General features: G+C 44.2%; 1 protein-coding gene across 2 annotated transcripts in view; it reads right to left on the bottom strand.

The window, feature by feature from the left end:
• Positions 1–23,861, bottom strand: part of LOC129380699 (uncharacterized) — a 207,096-nt gene that overhangs the window by 100,051 nt on the left and 83,184 nt on the right. For both annotated transcript variants that reach the window (XM_072285016.1, XM_072285017.1), the window contains exons 4-6: positions 21,683–21,706; positions 14,258–14,281; positions 3,589–3,606 (exon numbers count right to left, since the gene is read on the bottom strand). In XM_072285016.1, the coding sequence (XP_072141117.1) occupies positions 3,589–3,606; positions 14,258–14,281; positions 21,683–21,706 (66 nt within the window). The remainder of the gene's footprint in view (positions 1–3,588; positions 3,607–14,257; positions 14,282–21,682; positions 21,707–23,861) is intronic.

The raw sequence follows: 23,861 nt of genomic DNA, 5'->3' as shown, positions 1-23,861 counted from the left end.
CAGAAGCATCCGGCCGAGAAAAGCGACACGTAGTAGGTTACTACAGCTACATCCTGAAGCCACCTGAAGTCAACTGCACCACTACTGAAAAGGAAGCTCTCGCAATCCTTAAAGCAATTCAGTACTTGAGTACGTACCGGGAAGGTGCGAAGCTCACTTTGTTCACCGAGCGCTAGGCCCTCACTCATCTCTTGAATAAGACCCAACCTAAAGGACGTATCTCCAGATGGGTGAACTACTTGCAGCAGCTGGATTTCACCATCTCCCACAACCTGGATGCCTTTTGACTGCTGCAGATGCATTGTGTAGAATGATGATACAGGCAAAAAAAAACAATTGGAAGAAATCAATGAAGTAAAATTGTGGCAACGCACTGAAGAATTGATTTTTATGGAAGGTCGCAATCAAGTCTCGCTAACGCTGGTTTCCAGGGTGCTTTATTCAAACCCGTCGTGCCCTCCAGAATCTCGAGGGCACGACGGATTTTGGCGCACCTACAACAAGATACTGAAGAGATTTACGTGGGCTCACATGAAGGAAAACGACAATCAATGCGCACGTTCATGCCACATTTGTCAAGTCAACAAAGTGAAATATAAGCTGCCTACGGACGCCATGATAATACCTTGCCACTCGAACGTGCCTTTTGTAGTTATACACCTGGATTTCGTCGAGCTAAATTAGAATCGAGAAGGAGTGCAAAAGACGGAAGCTTTTCTTCTGGCTATAGGTGAATGCACCAGGATGATTGCGGCACGGGCAGGAAAAGATCCGAATAGTGTCATCGCCCTCCTCGAACGGGATGTGTTTAGGATAATCAGGACTATCGTAGGTGACAACGTTCCAGCGTTCAAGAGAGAAAAGCTAGCAAGATGGGCTCGGGACCGCAATACATCAATCATATTCTGTACGCCATACCATCCCGCGGCGAATGGGCTTGAAGAGCGTACTATGCGAAATGTGAAACAATACACCAGGATATATGATAGCTTCTCTGGTGCGTGGAAATGTTCTTTAGAAGCAGCTGTAAGACGTCACAATCGCTCCTAGACCAGTGGTTTGGGATTCAGCCCACAGTTCACTTCTTCAGGAGAAAACCCTATTCTATAGGCGGACCGTGAGCTGGGGCTGTGAGATAAACTCAAGATCGTCGAGGAGAGGAAACAAAAATCGGAGGAGGAGAGGTACCGCAAATGAATGAAAAAAAATTTGATAAGAGACATCGCTCACGTATCCCAGAAATTCAAATCACCGACCTCGTTCTAGTTGGGAAAGGAGTAAGAGAACCCAGTGCCAAATTTTATGGTCTTTACTTTGTGGCAAAGACGGCCACTCAGAAAGGAATATTGAAGACTGTGTGGCACATTGGTGAGCGTGGCTCACTTGAATGTGCTTCGATTGGAAAAATTTTCAAGTATTACCGCAGGAGCGGTTAGCAAAAGAAACCTGGAAGGGTGAAGCAATATGAACCGTCGAATAGATGATGAAGAAGCGCAGGAACCTGCGTACAGGAGAAGAGGAGAGTCAACTGAGAATAAAGGTACACAAGATGGATGCCAGTTCCACAGCAGTGATTTACGTCTATTGTGTCCTTTACTTAGAAATGCTACAATGGATAGGCAAGCAGGCATGCGGATAGACTCCACACGGCTTAAGTCGGCAATGAATGCTTTTGAACAACAGTGTAGCTTTATGACCTTTCATGGCGCTTATATTCAAACTGGTACCAAGCAAGAAGGCAACTTCGACCACTCGGCCATAATAGGCTAGATAGACACATGGATGGATGGATGGATGGATGGATGGATGGATGGATGGATGGATGGATGGATGGATGGATGGATGGATGGATGGATGGATGGATGGATGGATGGATGGATGGATGGATGGATGGATGGACGGACGGATGGATGGATGGATGGATGGATGGATAGGCAGGGAGGCAGGTAGGCAGCAGGCGGGCAGGCAGGCAGGCAGGCAGAAGTAGGCAAACAATGTTGTTGCACAACAGTGCATTTCCAGGGCTTTTGGTGGTGGATATCTCCAAACTGGTGACATTCTGGACAGTTAATTCAAATGAATACCCCTTGAACGCTCACCGGTGTGACGACCTCACGTAACGCACAAAGGGAGACCGTCGGCGACAGGTGCTCTTTCCGTTACACGCAGCAGCAAATCCGCCGTGGGCGACCCGGGGACAGGAATGCAGCAACTTACGCGCGGTAAATGGCCCAAAGAACGGAATCCTCGTGGGGACAATCGCTCTCCGTGCGGCCTCACGCTTCCCTTCCCGCTGCGAGTTACGCGAGGGCGGGGGGACCGAACAGAAAGGTATTTCATGCAACGCGTGCGTTGATGTGGAAACGAGAAGGCACGAAATGAAACCTGGGGAGAAGGCCGGAGCGTCATCAACGACGAGGAAGGGTGGACTGCGAAATCGGCGCCATTATGAATAGAGGGATATTGACGTCGTCGTGCGGACAACAAAACCAGCGTCGACCGAGGGAGACGTGGGAAGGTGGAGCAGCAACCGCGACAGTTATATCGACGACTCCTCCGACACCAACTAGCCTCAAACATCTACCTGCTTACAGAGTGACAAAGAAGGCCTTATGTATATTCGCCGGCGTATGTATAATCTGTAAGGAGTGCGGACTCTCATGTACCGTAGTACTGTAGGAGAGGCGACATGGAATAGCTCGTGTCGCCTTTCTCGTTTTGGATTTCGTGTCACATTAAATTTTTCGTAAGAGCTCATTAAAAACCGCATCTTCCCTCCATCCCAGCCAAACCCCGACACGGATCTATTCTGTTTTGCGACATTCGAGGTTCACGCGCTTCAGTGATGTGGATCGCCAACGTACCCTAGGGGTTGTCTCACCGGCTACAGTTTGTAAATTACCACGTGCGTAAATTTATTCTGATTGCGGTAGCAATGACGTGATGTGCGTTTTATAGTCCAAAGGGTATCACACCGTCGCGCGCGCGGTGCGCATGCGACGGAAGCCTACGATAGCGGCTCAATCTGCGGTGCGCGGAAGAAAGCCGAAAGCAAACGCGCCGCCTTCCGTCGCGCGAGAAGTCGCGGGTTGATGAGTGGGAAGGAGAGGGAAGGCGGCGTTGTGCTGCGGCAGCCATTGCGTATTTCGCGAACGGGCGCAAGAGCGTCTTGGCTACATGTCGCGCGCAATAGGGAGCAAAGAGGGCAAGCAGCGCAGGAGGCTTGGACTCTGTCAACAGGTGCGTACATTCCAGGGCCGCGCCGGTTGCCTGCGCCATACCTTGACACGAATCTGCAGGCGGCTCATAACTTTGTGCGCGCTGTGTCTTCGCCACTCTAACGTTCCAGCGACAGACAGCACTAATGTTACTTCGCTCGCTGCTGCTGCCACGCTTGCTCACAGCAGCATTTTGACAGCGAGTGTCCGCGGTAGTCGAGTGTGATGTGTTCATGTTTGCTTGTATCGCTGACAGCAAGCTTGTTTCAGTTAATAAGCGAATGTTTCCTGAATTATACGGCCGATAAAACTAACTTTCTTTATTTATTTGATTTAATATGTAGTAGGACCAAACAAAAGTGCAACCTACCTCCAGTAACTTGGGTCCCTGTGGTAGGCAAATGTCGAACCGAGTGGGAAGGAGAGTAACAAATATTTAGTGCCAAGCATACATAAAAGCGCCGCAATTTGTACATGCTGGAGTTTGTATCTGCTAATGCACGGAAGCATTCAGTCTTTGGATCGCGAACAACTTCAACCTCAATTCCACCTTACCGTCAGCACAGTAGTAGCTTGGCTTACGGATCATGGCTGTGCTGTGTTGATAGACAATATCGCTCTTGCGGGATAAACCCTAATACACCATCATAGGAGCCTAGAAAATTTCTTGTACAAAGCTCTACAACGTCGGATACTGGTAAAATGCCGACAATTCACCATCATTGCACTTCATCACCATCACACTTATGCCTTATTGGTGTTTGATTGATTCTGAAGAATGCTTCCAGTCAAGCCCGTCCTTTGCTTATTTCTTCTTCCGTGTTTTTGTGTTCGCGCTTTATTCCGTTCCGGACAATCGGTAAAATGTTTTAATAGATACAGAATTGCTAAATATGTCTCACGGTAAGGCAATTCTCTTATGTGGGCTGTACTACCTTGAGAGGCAGAGGCTGCTTAAAAGTAAAAGATAAAACAAAGTTATCTAACGCACCCTGTGCGAGGAGACAGTTACTTATTTTGTAACGCACACGACAAAAATTGGCCGACAAATGTTCACTGGACTGTGAAAGCTTTTTTACCAAGATTTTTAATAAGCCGCTCTCAACTATCCTATGGAGTGCAACACTTTTTCAAAATGAGTACTTATTTATTACTGCTTTGTTGCAAAACCCGAGTGAGAATATCTGCAATAAGTTCGTTACTTATAAGGCGAATTAGTAATATTTGTGAAGACCCAAACACGATTCTGCAATTCATATACCACAAATTTTGTCCTCTATTTCAAGTAATCCAGTTCAGGTGACAGCAAGGTGCTGTATATATGTGAGGAGAATTTTTTTAAAATTTCATTGTCGGTTAAGCATAAAGTACGTAATTTTTGTTACATAATAAAATACATGAACACCTCTCGAACACTTACATATTACGGAGTTTTAACGGAAAACTGTGGTAGTTATTCCTCGGGTAAAGTGCATGCATTATCACATTATAGTGAGGAATAAAACTGACCTTTGTGAAAAGTGTGTATAGAATTTAGTTATTTACTGCTATACTAAGAAATTAACGCTCGAAACACAGTCATAAAGCCGAGCATGGTTTTTAGTAGTCTAATACGGGCCCGCGGGTCAAGCCTGCTCGCTATAGGCACATGTGCAATCGCATTTTCCAGGGTTATTTCTGGTGATTGAGAACGCTCAGCAGTAACCTTCCCAACACAATACGATAGCCAAAAGCCAATGGCGTTGTGCTGCCGAGGCAGAGACGGTGAGTTCCATCATGGGCAAGGGGCCGCATTTCAATGGTAGCAAAATAGAAAAAAAATATAGTTTACATAAGTTTAGGTACTAACTAAAGGACAGCAGGTAGTCCAAATCGTTGCACTGACCCTCATTACTGCGTCGCACTTAATCAGATTGTGGTTTTGGGACGTTATACCACGGAATTTTCAACAGTATTCCCGTCATGCGTGTTGGCTGACAAGAGCACACTATTTATATATTTGACGACAACCTTTGTTAAACGACGGATACGGCAGACTCTTCTTGTGGCTTGCTATGCCTTGAGAGCAATGACAATTTGTTCAAAAAGTGAGAAAAAAGAAACTCAGTGCGCTTCCAATCTGTGAAGAAGGATGACCTGCAAAGTTGTGTATGTGGGCCCCTTAATGGCGAACTGCACCTCTGCCGCGGGTCGTCCCAGCATTGCACTATCTTTAGGATCGGACCACGTATGGGGAGTGCTTAACGCCTGCTTCATTTCCGCCGCGGGCCGGCCCGGCATTGCACTATCTTCCGGATCGGCCCAAGTATGGGGAGTGATTAACGCCTGTTTCACCTCCGTCGCGGGTCCGCCCGGCATTGCACTATATTCGGTATCGGTCCACGTATGGGGAGTGCTTAACGCCAGCTTCACCCACGTCGCGGGTAAGCCCGGCATTGCACTCTCTTCGGGATCGGTCCACGTATGGGGAGTGCATAACGCCTGCTTCACCTCCGCCGCGGGTCGGCCCGGCATTGCACTGTCTTAAGGATCGGCACAAGTATGGGTATTGTTTAACGCCTGCTTCACTACCGCCGCGGGTCGGGCCGGCATTGCACTATCTTCGGTATCGGCCCAGGTATGGGGAGTGCCTCACGCCTGCTTCACTTGCGTCTGGGCACTGCACTATCTTCCGGATCTACCCAAGTATGGAGAGTGTTTAACGCTTGCCTCACCTCCGTCGCGGGTCGGCCCGGCATTGCACTACCTTCGGGATCGGGTCACGTATGGTGAGTGCTTAACGCCTGCTTCACCCACGTCGCGGGTCGGCCCGGCATTGCATAATCTTCGGGATTGGCCCACATATGGGGAGTGCTTAACGCCTGCTTCACCTAAGTAGCGCGTCGGGCCGGCATTGCATTATCTTCAGGATCGCCACACGTATGGGAAGTGCTTAGCGCCTGCTTCCCTACCGCCGCGGGTCGGCCCTTGCATTGCACTGTCTTCGGAATCGGTCCAGGTATGGGGAGTTTTTTGCTTACCACGACAACAACGACACTAAAATTTCCTTGGACGGTATAGGTATAGAGCTTCGCTGTAATATGAACGCATTTAAATATTTTATGCGGTACACCGTCAGTTCAAGAATAATTGCGTCAGTTGTATTGGCCACAGATTTTCTTTTGAACATGTCTACGAAGTTGTATTGTTTGACCCATTTTCCGTGAATAAATTGACTGCTAAGTGAACCCAACACAACGCAGGTGCGACTACAAAGCGCGAAGGAAGAATTTCGCATTCGTCTCCTATTCACACTAATTTATATTTAGCACGTGCATTAAGAACGACTTGAACTAGTCCGAAAACATTGGGCCTAAATAAAGAAGGATGACTATTCAACTATCCCAACTACCAAACGCGTCACGTGTGAGGTCCATATGGAACGGACACCTTAGTTTTGCCTGTGGACATGCTGCGCCTCTTGGCGGAGACGTAAAATCCACGAATACCCAGTGGCACCCACCAGTGTCGGCGTCAAAGAGGTTAAGAGATTAGCGCCACATGCAATGTGGTACACTCGTAGTGGCGCATCCCCATGGTGCCGGTATTCATTATTAGACTGCGCTACGTTCGGGATCAGCCAGCATCTTTTAGACAGTGCTGTCTCAGTTGTGAGCTATTTTTAATATAACGAGGGAAAGGGGGCTTGCGTTATTATTTTCACTGTAAGGGTATTAGGTTATCGCGTATATTCGAACCACACAGTGATGCTATCATTTCTTGAAGTTTTGTGTAAATAGCACTTTATGATATTTGTGGCACAGTTTACTTTGAGGCATTCAATTCAATAACACGCTTGCGCGAGACGGAGAGCCTACAATAATGAGAATTTTTGCTGCACTGACGCAGACGTGCCTGTGCATGTGTGAAACGTGTGCGCATAATGTAACTGTGCTTGCTATGTGGCTGCTCTGCCGGTTGCATCAGTCGCAAAGCGTGTGCTGCCACCCTTATCGACGTTATGGCAAACACATATCCAACAGCAGTACTGCCACGGCTACTGGAAAAAGGGTTTGTGTTTGACCTTCTGCGTAATAGAATGATGCTTTTATGTTTGTAGGCCGCGGTATGTCATACCTTTATAGTTTTTCTGGCGCATTTTGCTTTGAGAAATTGTATTAAATGCCGTTTCTTGCACCAGGCGGAGAGCATACGAGAATGAGGATAAATAAGAACGAACTCTAAACGTTAGGTGGAAAAGCCCTTTGTCTTTCGATTTCTGGGTAGCAGAATTATGTTCTCGCGCATAGTCGAATTACAATTTCAAGCTGTCATGTCTGCAGCTTGTTTTTAGGTTATACTAGGTTATTTTCTCGCTAACCTTACTTCCAAAGAATAATTTAGTACAATCATTCACTTGCACTTGGCTGAGGCCTGGGATAGCGAGGCCGTATGCTGAACTTCCGCATACGTATGTGCGCATCCGACGTACGTCGCCTAACGTCGCCTAACGTTAGTTGGGATGGTGGCACTTGCCTAACGTAAGCACCAGCTTCGCTGTACATATAATGTCACAGGGTGGTATGGAGGGGTGAATGATGTACAGGTAATTTAATAATATGCGTTTTTATGAGTGCGTCTCCTGATATTTACTTCTGCCTAGAGAGAACATACTTCCATCCGTTTTCAACGACTTTCGTTTTAACGTGGAGACAGCATTTGAACACTGTGCTCTTCAAAGAAACGTAAAAAATATCTCAAATATAACCAGCTTTGTCCAATGTTGGGTTCCGGCGATTTCATTTCTCCGGCAATAACTTGATTATACTCTATAATAGTTATCTACAATCGACGGTATCCACCCGCAGTCTATCACTAAACTTCTTAGAACCGTATACACAAAACGTTTTCATTACGAAAAATACCTTATTACGGAACCTGCAAGTTTCGCAGAAAGCACTACTGGCTTACCGGCGCCTTCGATATTTTTTTTATGAGGATAGATTTTTCTACCTTAAAACACAGTTTGGTTTCGTCCTCCTTGATCCTCACGCTGCAAAATATGTATTTTTGATGAGAATTTCGACTGGTCACAGTAAATGCTGAACCAAACATATCTGAATACACCCTGCAGTGTTCCGTATTTATGGCTGCCGTTAATTGTAGAGAGACAATTATGTTTCCATTGTTGTCACAAAATGCAGGTTCTTTGCTTCCGTTCTATAAAAAAAGTAATTTTAGCATATGGGTTGGTCTAATTTTGTTAAAAACATTGCATTAGTGGATGGTGTCAACCTAGCAATAGCTTACGGCAGACTTGATTACCAACGCTTGTTGTAATAAAAGTTGGGGTTAGGTTTCAAGTGAAGCACGTGAATAGGTACATAATAGGACATATGAAGAGCAGAGAAGTAAACTTATCACGCAGGCTGGCCGAGCTTCTTCACTGGAGTCCAAACGCACCACTTTCGCTTCTCATGTCTTGTAGGCAAATCAGTACATCGCCGTTTTTGAGATGAATAAAAAGGCGAAACCATATAATTTTACATGTACAATTCTTATTCAATTAGTATTGTCAACATGACGATGATCGTCTTGGCTAATTTACTCTGCTCATAAGTGAAGAAAACACGCAAATCAGCAAGCACATTTGGGTGCACATGCCTCAATGTGTAAGCAAAATCTTGTGACATGTTCTTTTGAACGACACTGCATTTGTAATGACAAGCAACAAAACAAAGCAAGAGATTTCATCTCACACCATGGATTGTTCTTTTAATACACCAGTAAAGTGTTCTACGCTGCTCGTAAATCCACGGTTTATTCATCAACTTCTAGGATTTCCAGCAAAACATAATCATAATCAACTTCTAGAGAAGTATCTGCAAACGAGTTACACTATGTGACATTATATTACTGTATTCTTAAAACAGCTGCATTGTGCACAAGGCAATTTACAGTTTAAGTGCGAAATCGACCCCAAAATTGGACAAGAACTCACCGAAAAGTTTACGAATTTTGTTTGTGAGATTCTTATGAAAAGAAGTTGGCAACCATTGCCGTTATGCTAGAAAAGGAATGTGCAGTAGAACTCCCCGAATAGAACCGGGGAGTAGAACTCCCCGGTTCTATTAAATTGTTGTGCATCACCAACTACCTCTGAAGCTGTGCACTATACAGCAGCAGATGACCCTCTTTGTCTTTAGACGTGCATAATTTTGCAATGATTAGGTTTCAAAATTTAGAAATATTTGAAGCATATTAGCGAAGAAGTGGAGAAGATGAATTGTATTCTTTAGCGAGGTACGGTGCCAGGAGCGATGCCCAAAGTTGGTGTGCTCTGGACTCGTTTACCGAAGCGTCGACATGTTCAAATCCATTTCTCACTATACTTTGTCACATAAACAAAACCTTTTCTCGTGATAACGAGCTATAAGTGAGCTGGAAGATTAGTAAATTTTCTAAAACATCAGTAACTTGTATACGCTGGCTAATCTGGTTCAAGTATACTCTCTTGTCCTAGCCTACGTACTTCTTCGGAGCACATTACTGTTTGCTTGCGGCTGATGACGCAAGGTGAAGAAACATTTGGCATCGGTGGTTACTTTGTGCACACTGCGTAATTACTCTCGATGGCGGCGAAATCCACTTGCAAACGTGCAAGAAACATCATCCGTTCGGTTAAACAATCGAATGTGGAGGCGGAAATGACTCCGTATTTACGGAGGGAGGGAGGAGGGCGGGTTTGCTCAAGAACAGCTGCCGAGAAAATTACAGATTACTATCCATGCTTGGCTTATAGTCTTACAGCTATCATAGTGGAAACATTGCGTTATTCCGTTATTCTTATTTGGGAATCGGGGGTTCTTCTATCTGCTGCTACAACTTCGAGCTTTCGATGTTGTTTGGCCTCACTAACGTATGATGTAAAAGACGGCAGCGCACGAGGCGTTAGCCTGAATTGTGACTTGTATATGCAATGCAAAGCCAATAGGCAATGAAGAAAAGCATTGGGGAAATTAGGTGTGGTTGCAATTGATATGTAGAAAATAACGAAGAAAGTTCAAAACGTAACTGGAAGAAAAGATAACTTGGCACCACTGGGGGCCGAACCCACCACTTCAGTATTATGCGTGCGTTGCACTGCCAACTCCACTACGGCGACAGCTGTTCATCCGGCCACTACCTTGGTTATTTAGGCTTACTAAAATTAGTTCTTGCACCCTTAGACACGATGCCTAAGGGTCATGGCAGGCGACTGTTGAACATCCAATTTTGCCTGTTAGTTTTATAGGGTCATGATTAAGGAAAAAGAAGGTGCTATGTTTCCCTTCTTCTAACGGACATGTAAAAAAAACTTGTATAGAAAATTCTAAGCGATTAAAACTTAATCTTTTAACAACATAATTTGTGAGTTCTAACATTAAAAAATTGAAGTCTAAAATAAGGGAAGTATGCAATGTGTTGCAAAGAATACTTTTAGAAAAGTTGAAAGGTTGCCTGCAGCAGATAGCACAATTCTGGTTCCAGTTACTTTTGTCCTTCCATTCATAAAACGACGTTTTTATTTATTTATTTTCAAATACTGCAGCCATATTCAGGGTTATTGCAAGAGTGAAGTACAACAAACGCATGAAACAGAAAAAAGGCAGTTGAACATAATAGATAAAAAAGAAAGTGACAGCAATGTTATCACACTAGTGCTTCTGCAAAATCAGACAGTGCAAATTCCCGAAGAGAACCGGGTCATTCATTCCAGCATTCGACAACTGTCGGGAAATAACTGTTTAAACATTTTAGTGCATGCAAAGAAAGGCTTTGGGTTGAGGATGTGGCAACGTCTAGTTGGAAGAGTACTCGTATACGCGATGTAATCATCAGCGGATAGTCGACAACATGAGTGAATAATTGAATGTAATAGCTTCATGGAATCGATATTTCGCCTGATGCTTAGAAGAGACAAATTCAAAGAAATCATTGCGGGTGAGGGCGAAAAATCACGATTGTAGCGATGACAAATGAAACGAACGGCCTTCCTTCGTACCGATTCCACTCTGTTTATGTTTTACACTTTGAACGGGTTCCAGACGCATAAAGTGTACTCTAATACAGGGTGAGTGAGCGTTTTATATATTAATAATTCAGTGTTTTGGCGAATTAGATAATGTTCCTATCATGTTACCTAATTTTCCTAGTGTTATAGATGTAATGTGATCAATATGCTGGGATCACTGCATGTTGGATGTGAGGAAAACTCCAAGGTATTTGTACACCTGCGCATGGGGAACTATGGTGTTATTGAAAGCGTACACATGCTGTGAATGAAAATGGCTATTTGTAAATGACACTATTACGGTTTTTTGAAAGTTAATGCACATATTCCAGTCCGCAAACCAGGTGCAATATGTGTTGAAGGAATCCTGAAGAGAGGCGTGATCACTAGGAGAAGAAATTACCTGGTATAGGACGCAGTCGTCGGCATAAAGATGGACTTTTGACTTAATATTGCTGGAAAGGTCATTTATAAATATTAAAAAAGACAAGGGTCCCAGAACAGAGCCCTGTGGAACACCTGATGTTACTTTTACAATTGAGGACGAAGTGGAATTCAATTAAACGAATTGAGAGCGAGAGTTGAGAAAGCTAGCTATCCAGTCGATGAGTGGAGGAATATTCGCAATTACGTTTAGTGTACGTAGTAGCTTGTTGCGTATAACCGTGTCGAAAGCATTGTAAAAGTTTACAAATAGCGCATCAGTTTGATTAACAATATCAATATATCTAGTAGTATCATGTGAAAATTCTACTAGTTGTGTTGTTGGGCTGAAACCACGATGAAATATATGTCGCATGTTAGAGGCAATCTTATTCGATTCAAGGTATTCTGTTAGATGCTTGGCTATGATATGTTCTAGTAGCTTTCCGGAACTAGAGGTAAGTGATATAGGTCTATATTTAACAAAGGATTGCTTCTCACCAGATTTATGCAGAGGCAGGGCCTTGGCTATTTTCTAAGACTGGGTACGATGCTTGAAGTGAAGGATTTGTGAAAGATGACCGCCAAATAACGTGAACACCAGAGCGAGTATCTTTCTAGAAAGCTGTTCGGAATATAGTCAGGACCAGTGCAGTTCTTTGTATCTAGATAGAGAGTCAAGTTAGGAGGCCGTTTTCACTAATTACCAGATCGCCGATACAGAGTTCAGGATTAGTATTTTTGGAAAGGTGGGAGAGAGTGGTTGCCATGCGTGAACACTGATTGGAAGTGGACATTAAAAGCATTAGCTATATCGGAGGGGTCTGAAGTAGCCATGCCATCTAATATAAAAGAAACTGCAGCAGTTTTAGTCGGTGTGATAGAAGTCTAGAATCTACGTGGGTTAGAGTGCAATAATCTGGTAGTACAACATGAAAATTTAACTTTTTAGCTGTTTTTATTTGGATACGTAGTTCTTCCTTAGCAGTGTTAAAGCGAATGATACTGTCAAGATTACATGCCTTTTTCAGTCGGCGCAGACTACGAATACGGCGTGATATTTGCTGTATGCTGCGATTCATCCATGGAATCTTAAGATTTCTCTTTTAGTATTGAGGGGAACAAAATTATGAATCCATAGTTTTACGATACCTTCCAATGCATCGACTAATGTGCCAATGTTATCACGTAGACAAATTGCCTGAAAGGAGTCAAAGTTATAAGCTAAAGGGTCTGTTATAGATGTGTCATCAGCATGAAGTCGGAAAACTGTGTAATATTGAAGTGTAATATAGTGAAAAAGGTAACTAGAACGCCAATGCTATTCTCCACAAAGATCGGGAATTATTATTTCGAAACTCGTGTCATCCTGAGAATCCATTCGAGGTATTTCGGCTTTGTGAACTCCCAGGCTAGAATTTGTCAATTGCATTTTAGGCTATAAGATAAGTAGTTGAAAACCTAATAAGTGAATGTTTTTAAGTCGATTATGCACTTCAATTTTTTCTGCATGTATTGTCCGCCTCTTCGAGAGGACAAGTTCATGAACCAGAATTGTGCGATTTGCCACAAGCAACGTCTAAAATTTTTGAAAGTGGTCGCTGAAACACCTGGTATAGTGAAACATTCATGGCAAGAAATTTAAAATTAAATTTTGCCGTTTTTCGGGGAACAACAATTTTCTTATGAGGTGCGCTGTATTCCAGGACCTGGACTATATTTAATTACCTGGAGCTAAAACTTTAAGTGGGCCTAATGTTAAGTAAGCAAATCGCAATCAAAATCGTCCCTTACGGATGGTATCGCACCCTGTACCTCGACAATAACAGCGCAACAGCACAGACACTTCAATACCACTAGAGATAGGCTCAGTACCAATTTCAACCACCTGAGGTTAATGGGCCGGCACAACAAACACAGCACTAAAAGGTTCATGCATTCCGCAACTGTCAGAATTGGGCCCCTGTGGCCATATATCGAACTTACAAGCTCGTGGTCAGCACCTGAACCTAACTGTCAGATTGCCACTGTGACGAGTGAAAGTGTTGACGTTTTTCACTTTCTTTTGATTTATTGCCTTACAGCGCTAGAACACATTACTTCAGTGACGAATGTAGGTTTTATAAACATCGAAAATTTCTACCTGATCACCCCTGAGATAAGCCTGCGTCAGTTCTGTCCCGATTATCAAACATCAATATTTTGGCGCAAAAGGCTGTTCAGCCGTAAAGACATATCAAGGAGAATATCACGAAATCAGCGCGTGCATTGCGCATGAGGAAAAATCGCTTTCACACTGCCATACCGCTGATTATGTATACACCACCGCAAACCACACACGCACGTAAGCAGAGCGGACGGGACATGGCGATTTGAACACAACCTGTCTATGTCCTGCGGTTCGCACTCAACTATACATGACGCCAAACAGCCTGTCTTTTCGAACTCCAGTGATGAACTGCCTTTTGCAGTAGAACAGGAAGCAACCGCAGGAAACGTTGGTGCAAATAGGCTCAGCTCTTGATGTTGACTTACGGCATGCAGCATGCAACACTTCAAATGCGTCAGAATAGCATGCGCTTACCGGAAGGAGGTCGAAGCTTTTTTGCTGTCCGTGTCATAGCGTGCGAGAGAGGCAGAGAAAACTTGATCAGTACCAAGGGCAAAAATTAAGGCTTAGTGCTAACAAGGAAGGCTTCGCATGCGCTTCGAACATAAAGTTTGTTCTTTAGCTGCCACACAAAAGCTAGAATGCAATGTCGCGGAATATTTCACATCTTCACTAACCTGCCTTTCTATTGTAAATGAAGGAACCTACTACACACTTAGGGATCCTTAATGATAGCTTGTTATTCGAGTGCCCTAATGGCACGAAGAAAATAAACGGAATGGACAATTATTTCATGCGAACTTTCTTTGTTCCTTTATACATATTACAGTATTGTAGGCCGCTGATTATACTATTACCATTTTCAAATTATGCTGGACACATTTTCTTTGTACTGGCTGAGCTACTTTTTGCATATATGTAACACTGTCATTTGTACTCGCACATATGAAGTAGTGTTTAGTGATATTATTGCCCAACTTCCACTTGTGTCAGTTTGTACTGGTCCAAGATTATGCGGAAATAATAATGAATCTCACAATGCCGCAATCTGATGTTACCATGCGTTACTTGTGATGCGTAAGAATAAGTAAATATTGGCAGCGTAAGCCTTGGTAAAGAAAACACCACGACTATGTTATAAGGAGCAGTGAGATAAAACCTCACGACCTCATACAGCCACTGTAATAAAAATTTGAAAAGGAAAGAAAATGCTGGCAGAACCCACCCCACGACTAATGCCGACGGAATGCGACAACTATTAACGTCTAATTGAACCCAATAATAAACACCGTGTTGTCTTCACTGAGACACATCATGTTCTAGGCGTGCGTGCAGCAGACCTTCTCTCTCCCTATTTCCTTTGGATACACTGCGATATCTTCGGGAGCCGCCGCGGAGCTGGATTGTGGCGCTTGTGCGAATACACAGTTTACAGACACAGACAGGTTCAATTTTGCCTTTACAGGTATATCAGGTAGGTAGTTTTCAATGATTTTTTTTTTTCATTGAGGAGTTGCGCATATGTTGCGGCACATGAACCGCGAGCGAAGTTGAAGTCTAGAACGATGATGCTATATTTATGCATTTGGAAATGAAAATAAACATGGCCACAATACATGCAGGAGGTTCTGCGCTTTAAGGGGAGCACGTGAATAATATTACAAAAATAAATTTTTTTCATGCCAATGCATCAAATACGTAATATTTAAAACCAATGGTGTAATACAAATGAGGCAAGAAATGGAGGTTGCTACTAACCAAACAGGCAAGTTCTAATATAAAGAAGGTGCAAATGATCGAGATATAATATTTCATGATATAAGGTAACTATATACAGAACTATTGCTTTAAAGTTTATTAAAGCATTCGAACCGCGATAAATGGCATTGCAGTGCAATAATCACATGTGGAGCGAAAGCAAAGATATGTCCCTTTTGAAAGTGCCTATGCTGAGACACATAATGATGTTAGCCTGACCAGAGATCCAGAACGACACTGCCACGAAAAAGTAAGGGAACTTTCAGTAAATAATCTGAATTTGAGATAAACAGAACCTATTGCTTGATACAGGTAGTGTTGTTCTGCGAACAACAATGTGTTCTTTTTTAAATTTAATAATTAAATCTTTTGCTGGGGGTAGCTGTAGGAAGGTTTGCCTAGTTTAAATTAAATACCTTATGAATTGTGAGACAATTACGCTCTTAAATAGTATGGATGCGCTACGTGGACGTGGTGAGAGAGTAGTAATGCGGATGGCCTGGTATTGAACGCATTGTAAAACACCTATCTCAGAGGGATGCGTTAACCCATGATACAATGTAGTAGAATAAATGTTTGTGAGTGGGCGCGTGACATAGAGAAAACATGATTTTAAGGCTACATTGAGCACTTGCATTTATAAGTATCCTGATACCTCATGTGCGTTCAGCTTTAGGTGTGAGTTATGCGTAATGTACTTCAGTTAAAAATCAAAGACCACTCCCCAAAATCGACAAAGTTCAATACCCTTGATGGAGGGATTATCGAGGGTTAAGGTTGGAATCTATTAGACCTTGTTTTGAGTAAAGAGAAATAGCACGAAGCCCGGGTACTGGGGATAATTTCGAACAAAGTACGCTGGCCACAGTGAATTTTTTTCACGATCAGTATGCAGGTTACAAGCTATAGTAATAATTAGGGTAACAGTGAGATTCGTAATGTCATGTGCAGAGATGTACGGTTCATAGTGTAAATTATGGGTAGTTAGGTTGGTTCTATCATAACTGTTATACATAGTTATGTACAGTGTTTTCTCGCCAGGTTGAAAGTGACAACATATTTTAAGTAGACTGGTTAAGTCGACTGGTTGTTTGGTGTCTTGGTTTCATTCATTTTTTCATCGTAGTGCTTTCATTAAGCATCCTTTTAAATTTATTTATTGTATTTTTACAACACGAATTATGGATTTGCAATTTAAACCTAAAGAGGCAACGTTCTGTTTTTTATACATATTTTCTTTATGGTGGATGCATTTCAGAAAATCATTGGGAACCAAGGCTTTTGGGATGTAGGGTATCTCTTGTCAAATCTAACAATCGTGCTTGTCGCTTTAGCACATTGCCCTATCATTGATGAGAAAGTTTCGGATGCTAGCTTTGAATTTCCGTTATTACCGACGAATTGAAAGAGGCAATTCACTATTTGCGTTAAAGGTTCTTAAATACAGATTTCCGAAAAGAACCCTCTGGTGTTGGTGAGAAAGGTGTCGAATGATGAAAAATACGATAGTGATCTGCAATGTCGAGTGGGATTATGCCACAGAGATCACATGATATGCAGTTAAAGAAAGTGTGATCAATGAGAATATTTTGTACAACTGGGATATATCACGTCAGGAATGTAAGCAGGCGCCCTACAATGTAACACTATACCAATATGCGTTTTTTTTTCAATCTCCTTACGTCCAATTTGCGTAACCACCGATGCAAGCATCGGCCGGTGACCCACTGCCTTGCTTGAACAGCCCAAACAAATGTTCTCCTAGTTTATAGCAGGTGACTTTGCTTTCAAAACGAATAACATTGCCTACATTGAGCAGGTTTTCTTATCTAATTGCCTGCCAAAAGGCTAGGAGCACGCTCAAGGGGAGGGAGTTTTGATGGGGCCGAGCCAGCGCACTAGAATCAGATAAGTGGAAGAAGAGGGTGGTGTCGGCGTCTGCCATTGGTCCGCTTTCTCTCACTTGGCTTGCAGTGGCTGGCCGAAAATCGCGGCACCGTGCAACAGAAGGTTAAGAATGCCGTTAAAACTGGTTTTCAGCAAAGAAGAGTTGGCAGAGCGAGGTCGTAAAGGCGCTGAAAGTTCTCGAAAACGTTACTCGGCCACTGTCAAGTGTAAGAGGCATGTGGCAATAAAGAAAGGAAGAGGACGATGTATGCGGACCGGTCCGCACGGCACGAGCCCTCGAGGCGCGTGACCCGAACTGTGATCGGGAGAGGCGGCGCTGAGCTGGCATTAGCGACGTGGACCTGGGCCAAGAAGGGTGGAGCGTCAGCTTCGCACTGGAGACGGGAGTCATGGACGTTCGGTCAAGCCCGTGAGGCTGGCTATCGAGGGTGCGGCCGTCGACCTCGGCGACGTTCGAGCGAGGCTCCTTGGACCTGCTGCAGCCTCTCACGGCGGTGCCGGGCACTCCAGGAAGGATCCCCCTTTAGAGGCAGACGAGCACGTACGATCGTCCCCGGGAATTTCTTCAGCACTCGAAGTAGCGGCGGAACCTGGCGTTAGACCTAGCCAGGGAGACAGGAGTGCGACGCCACCGGCAGAGTTCGGGACACCGATATCCGAGACGGACGAGCTGGCCGGCCGATACCAAGGCAGCAAAGCTTGCGGAGTCGGCCGGAGCACCGACTAGGAACAAGAGCTGACGCGCATCTGACTTGGAGATACGTGCGACGTAGACTTATCGTTGTCAAAGGCAGCCTTGTCATTCAAGGTGTGTTATATTTAAAGGGTCAGTTGTGTGACGTAACATGCGGTGGTTGTCGACGACGGCCATCGCCGTAAAAGAAGGGACTGAAAAGAAAATGAGCCCTGTTATTCGGTGTTACTCATCATCGTTGTAAGAAGGATGGTATTGGGGTTCGACGGCAAGAGAGCCACTTACGACAGCTACGATTTTTGGCTGAGGGTGAGAAGCACCCTCGCCGTACAATCTCCCCGCCCGGTTCTCTCGCTTTCCTTTTTCTTGATTCTGCAGCTTCCCCTACCCTGCTATCTGCTCGTCGTCTTCCAATCGCATCCTTCTCGCACAAATGCGGAGAAACGCTAAATGGCCACGCTCGTTTTCTTTTCAATCTATGCCTTCTACACGACAATAACCCGTTTCTCTTTCAAGGTGCGCCACAAATACCCTGGGTACATGCCGCTCTTCAGTGAACACATTTCTGACCTCGTGCTGAGCACAAGGTCGCGGCATCGAATCCCGGCCACGGCGGCCACATTTCGATGGGGGCGAAATGCGAAAACCCCCGTGTACTTAGATTTAGGTGCACGTTAAAGATCTCCAGATGGTCGAAATTCTTGTAGTCCTCCACTATGACGTGCCTCATAACAAGAAAGTGGTTTTGGCACGTAAAACCCCGTAATTTATTTTGAATCATCGCACAGGCCACGTTCAGACTTCTCGGAAGCGCCACTAGATGGCGCTGCGCGTCCGAAAAAAAGAGGGAAACGTAAGAGAGGAGCCCGGTTCCCACATGTCAGCCTCCTCACACACCAATAATTTCGTAGGCCCACGCAGTCTTCGCGGCGCCGCCGCTAGATGGTACTTCGTGTTGAAAGGTAAGAGCGAAAAAAGAGCCGCGGTGGAGTACATGCCGTACACATAACTCGTTTCGAGCGTAGCAGTACGTTGTGCCGCTACCGATACCGTGGACAGTCGTCGTAAGATGGGACCTGCCAAGCTTTGTTCTTTAACCTTTCGCTTCCCGCTACCACGCTCTCTCCTCGTCTTCCAAAACCGTCCTTCCGGCACCGATGCCTGGAAACGACAAAGAACAGCGCTCGTTTTCATTTCGCTCTCTTTCTTTGGAGCCAGCCACCGCCGACAACTACAATTAAGTCTACAAACTTTATAAAACTGATCCGCCAAGGACGGCAATGCTGCCTTTGACAAACATTGGCCGCTTATCGAAGCGTTGGCCAGTTCTTCCGGGGCACTTTAACTATGTCAAGTAGTTTCGCCAATAGCGCACTAAGTATGCGCCAATCGTCACTGAATCGCTCACCATAATGGGTCACCGAGTGTGTGCCACAGGGTGTCGGGCAATCGACAAACATTTCCCAGCATTCGCAAATAGCTGCGCGCTCTGCTCGTCTTGGAGGCCACACGTAGAACTCTCGTTTAGCCCACTAGGTGTTGTGGCGTGTCCAGAGAGACACTCAAGAGAGGAGCCATATTGCCGCATGGGGCTTTTCGATGCTTTCGCGCGCACTGGCACAGCATGCATTTCGGTGGACACGCGCACACTTCGTGGCGGGAGCTCTAAATGGCGTCGAGTGTTCGTAGGTAACACTCGGGGTATACAAAAAAATGTATGTAAAATGCTGTAATGAAAAGCGTGTATAGAATATCTCATTAACTAAAGCAGGCTACGTGACTATTTGGCACTGCCCCGTTTCAAAAATGGCAATAAATCATCACTGCGATCATCATCATCATTGAAGCGCGAAAGTGGAATGCCGTTGCAGTAGACGTCGAATACCTAACTCATTTTCACGTTGGCAATAAATTGTGTTAGTTTATTGATTTAACGAAAAACATATAGCCATCGGTACTTGTCTTGAAATTGGTTCCGCCAAATTTTTTTTTCATTGGAGATAGCGGCGAAGGGGTTAAGACTGAAGGATATCTTACCGTGAGACTTATGCAAAAAGGCAACGAAATATTCTAAGAATGGTGGCAACTATAAAAATCTGACATTTTCTCCGATGGGCGACATTGTTTCGAGAAGCGTTAAAGTAGTAGGATTCTTCCTTTGGAACTAGACCCACTAGCCACGTTGTTGACCACATAAACGCACTGTAGATTCGCACATGCCGGTGGTAGTTAGGTTTTGCCTCCAATGGGTGCATCTGGTCAGCGAAGCCAGGAAGTTGTGAATCAAAATCTCTGTAGGCACTGGGCGCTGGCCAGGAGGGGTTCACGTTTTTTAATATTCCTACAAGGCCTGCTAATTCCAGCCTACTATCCTACGACACAAATGAGGCGCAAACGTGAACAGCAAGACTTGCATCCGGGTGATGGCTTGATTCAAGATGATAGTCCAGCTCACTTGTGCCGTCAGCAATCCACAGCAGCGTTCGAACACACACGACAGACAAAGTTGTACATGTACGCATGCAAACGCATATACAGGGTGTCCCAAGTTTCTTGCACCAAGATTTCAAAATATGCAAATACTACGTAGCTGGACAGAACAAAGGTAATGCTGTTTGCCATCCGTTGGAGGTACATGGACTCTTTTTTTGCACTCCGCCTAATTACACAATTAGTCTAAATTGAATAATGAACTTCTGAGCTGTTACGATTAGAATAAAATTGTCAATGAGAAAATTGTACGGCAATATGAAAAAGTTCTGATACAGCTTTCCGTTTTGCCACGCGACTGGCCTCTCGAGACACTTTGCTTGTATTCGGCGGATTCCTTCAAGCTCGGAAATAAACACCTTTATATACCACATGTTGAGCAACAGCAAATTTTATCGGGAGTTGTTCATGCTACTCTACCATTTTCTCATTGACGCAGTTAATCAAATTATATTATTTCAGAAGTTGAGTAAATATTTAGCACCAAATATGTAAATATGGGGAACGCAAAATAAGAAACCTGAATATATTCAAGCAACGGTAAACAATATTACATTGGTTTTGTCCAGTTACGTGGCTTCTGCACCTTCATAAATCTTGGTGCATGATAGTTGGAGCCCCATGTATGTAATGAAGAACGCGCATATCCATGCCTCGCTATCAGTGCTCATTAGAGAAACGAGCACGCGCTACTTTTTCTGCAATATATGTGATCCGTTTCATTGCTTAGCGATGTGATCTAACAGTGCTGCCAGCACGGAACGCGAGTGCGTCCCGTGCCCACACATCATTATGCATAGGTGGTGTATGAAGAAGCAATATACTCTGGAAATTGTATGTAAGAAAAGCATACAAAGGACTACACTTGCCTGTATATGCAGCAATGACACTTTCAATATATGTAGAAAAAAGAACGAAGCGTAGATTCTTGCTCCTAAGTGATTCTCGGATTCATGGACGGCTAGCTTATGGTGTGGCAGATGCTTTTAGTGGGTGGTATCGTTTGAAATAGTCAGTATTGTGTTAGAATCACAAAAACAGTCACTTACCAATATAGTGCGGGGGCCCAGGCTCTGAGAAAATACGTGCGTCACAGAGAAATAGGTGAGGATTAGGCCACTGGGTACGTCTCCAGCATTCTAAAACGTATACAGGCAACGCCAGAAACCTCCTGAACAGGAGTGCAGAAACAAAACTACCAGCAGTAATTACTTTGTGACGGTTGTATACAAGCCATATTCGACTATATCTAGTAGCCTTAGGTGACTATACCTGTTTTTTGACTGAATAATTTCATCAAGCGCATGTTACTAATAGTGCAGTTCGCTCTGATCAGGAGCACTACATTAATAGGAGACCACCACTTGCGCAATAAATCACAATGTCGAGTCAGCTAGTTAGGCTCGCTATCCACGTTTTCCAATTTGCACTTTCATCAATGAGCCATTCAAATTTTCATTCATCTCAAAGAGAGAAAGGAGGTAGCAGAAAAAACCTGGGGAAGCGAAGTTTTACTAAGCTGCATCTCCGGTGTTAAAATTAGGCAGTCAGCAGCACTGGCATATGCGCAAGGTAGCAGGACATATATCTAGGCACTGCACGAGAGACACAAGACATGCGAAGAAAGAACTTGTAATAGGGAAACGAAACGCGCAAGAATAAATAGGTACATTTCAAAATAGAATGCTTGATTTTGAGAAAGAACAACAGCATGCAGCTCACATGCATCCAACATTATACAAGAAAACTAAAGCACTGATTTCCAGAGAAAATGGAACAAGTATATCATGATGAGTCACCTGGGATATACCGGGTGTTTCAGCAAACAGTTTCAAAAATTCTCTAAGGTTGCCTAGGGCCGATAGCAAAATTATATTTCAAGGACTGGTTTAGTCGAAGAGGCGGACATTATGTGCACAAAAAGTGAAATCCATAATCGATTATTTACCAAAACTTCACTAATTAGGTTTTTAACTAAATACGTTATGGTGCATATTGCGATCTGCAAATTGTAGCCGTGGAGTTATCAAGGCGCATCCAGTTCGAACAAATTCTCAGGACGACTCCAGTTTCCAGATTTCAATTCCTGAACTTTGCGGAGAAATGAATTGGCGTTCCACTTACTCTTGTGCTTCAATGCATAAAACAGCGTTTTGTTAAGAAATTCGCTTTTTATAAAGCAAGGTAAAAAGTTTACAATTTTAGAAAACGATGCCATGAAGTTTACAATGCTAACTCGGCAACGACAAGCGATATCCCAATTTTGTAAGTTGTATTTAACAGTACATCTAAAGCGGAAAAAAAATTATGTATGTTCTGTGGCTTTCAAATAGACGACTAATACGCGAATAGGACTTTCGCAAGACTCTTGTAAACAATGTGAGAAAATTACGTAACATATAAATTGACATCAAATTTGTCCGCTTGGATGCTCTAATGGATGCAGTTTACAGAATTGCGATGTTCTAGGTGCAGAGCTACGAATTGGTAAACTGCAGGTTTCTTTTTTTTTTACGAAGTTAATCATTTTTGTCGATTATATAGACAGTCCAGGCACATTTCTGCTCTCGCCATCGCCTAAGTTTCCAAGTCCAACGGCGATAATATCATCGCCGCGTGCCGTATATGCCATATCTTGGAGTGAAAGCGTGCGAGAGCGAGCCGCCGATGGCGGCACAATCTGGCTCTTGAAAGGGAGGAAAGCGGAGAGGAGGCGCACAGTCTTCCGTCGCGCGCGCGGATTTGGAGGGGGGGGGGCGCATCATACTCCAGTGCCTGCTGCGTGTCCGCGCTCGCCCGCCCGGGCTGCGCTATCTTAAAAGCCATCTACAACGGGGACAGTCTGCGGCCGTGGGTTGAGTTTTCGCCGCTTAGTTCACGCCGATTCGAGAGGTAGCACGAAGGTCAATTCACTGGCTGCTGCGGACACGCTTCCTCGCTGAAGCGTTCTGACAGCCAGTTTCCGCGTTCATCGCGTCAAATAAAGTTCGCTTGGGCGCCCGTATAGCCGCGCTTGGTAAATTGAGGGGTATGCCTCTTGTTAGAGGTTTGTACGGCCGATAAAACTGCTGTCCTCAATTCGTACAGCTGTCCACTAATGTGCTATCGATCACAACCGACGCTTCGCCTTTTGGGCGAAAGTGCGACATGTTTTTAGATACCATTCAAAATATTCAAATCTTTTTTCGGTATTCCGCTTTCGAAAGTCACTATAATTTAACTTTCGCT

This window comes from Dermacentor andersoni, chromosome 10 (assembly GCF_023375885.2).
Source record: "Dermacentor andersoni chromosome 10, qqDerAnde1_hic_scaffold, whole genome shotgun sequence".
NCBI classification, from domain to species: domain Eukaryota; kingdom Metazoa; phylum Arthropoda; class Arachnida; order Ixodida; family Ixodidae; genus Dermacentor; species Dermacentor andersoni.
This window is presented reverse-complemented; position numbering and strand designations above follow the sequence as displayed.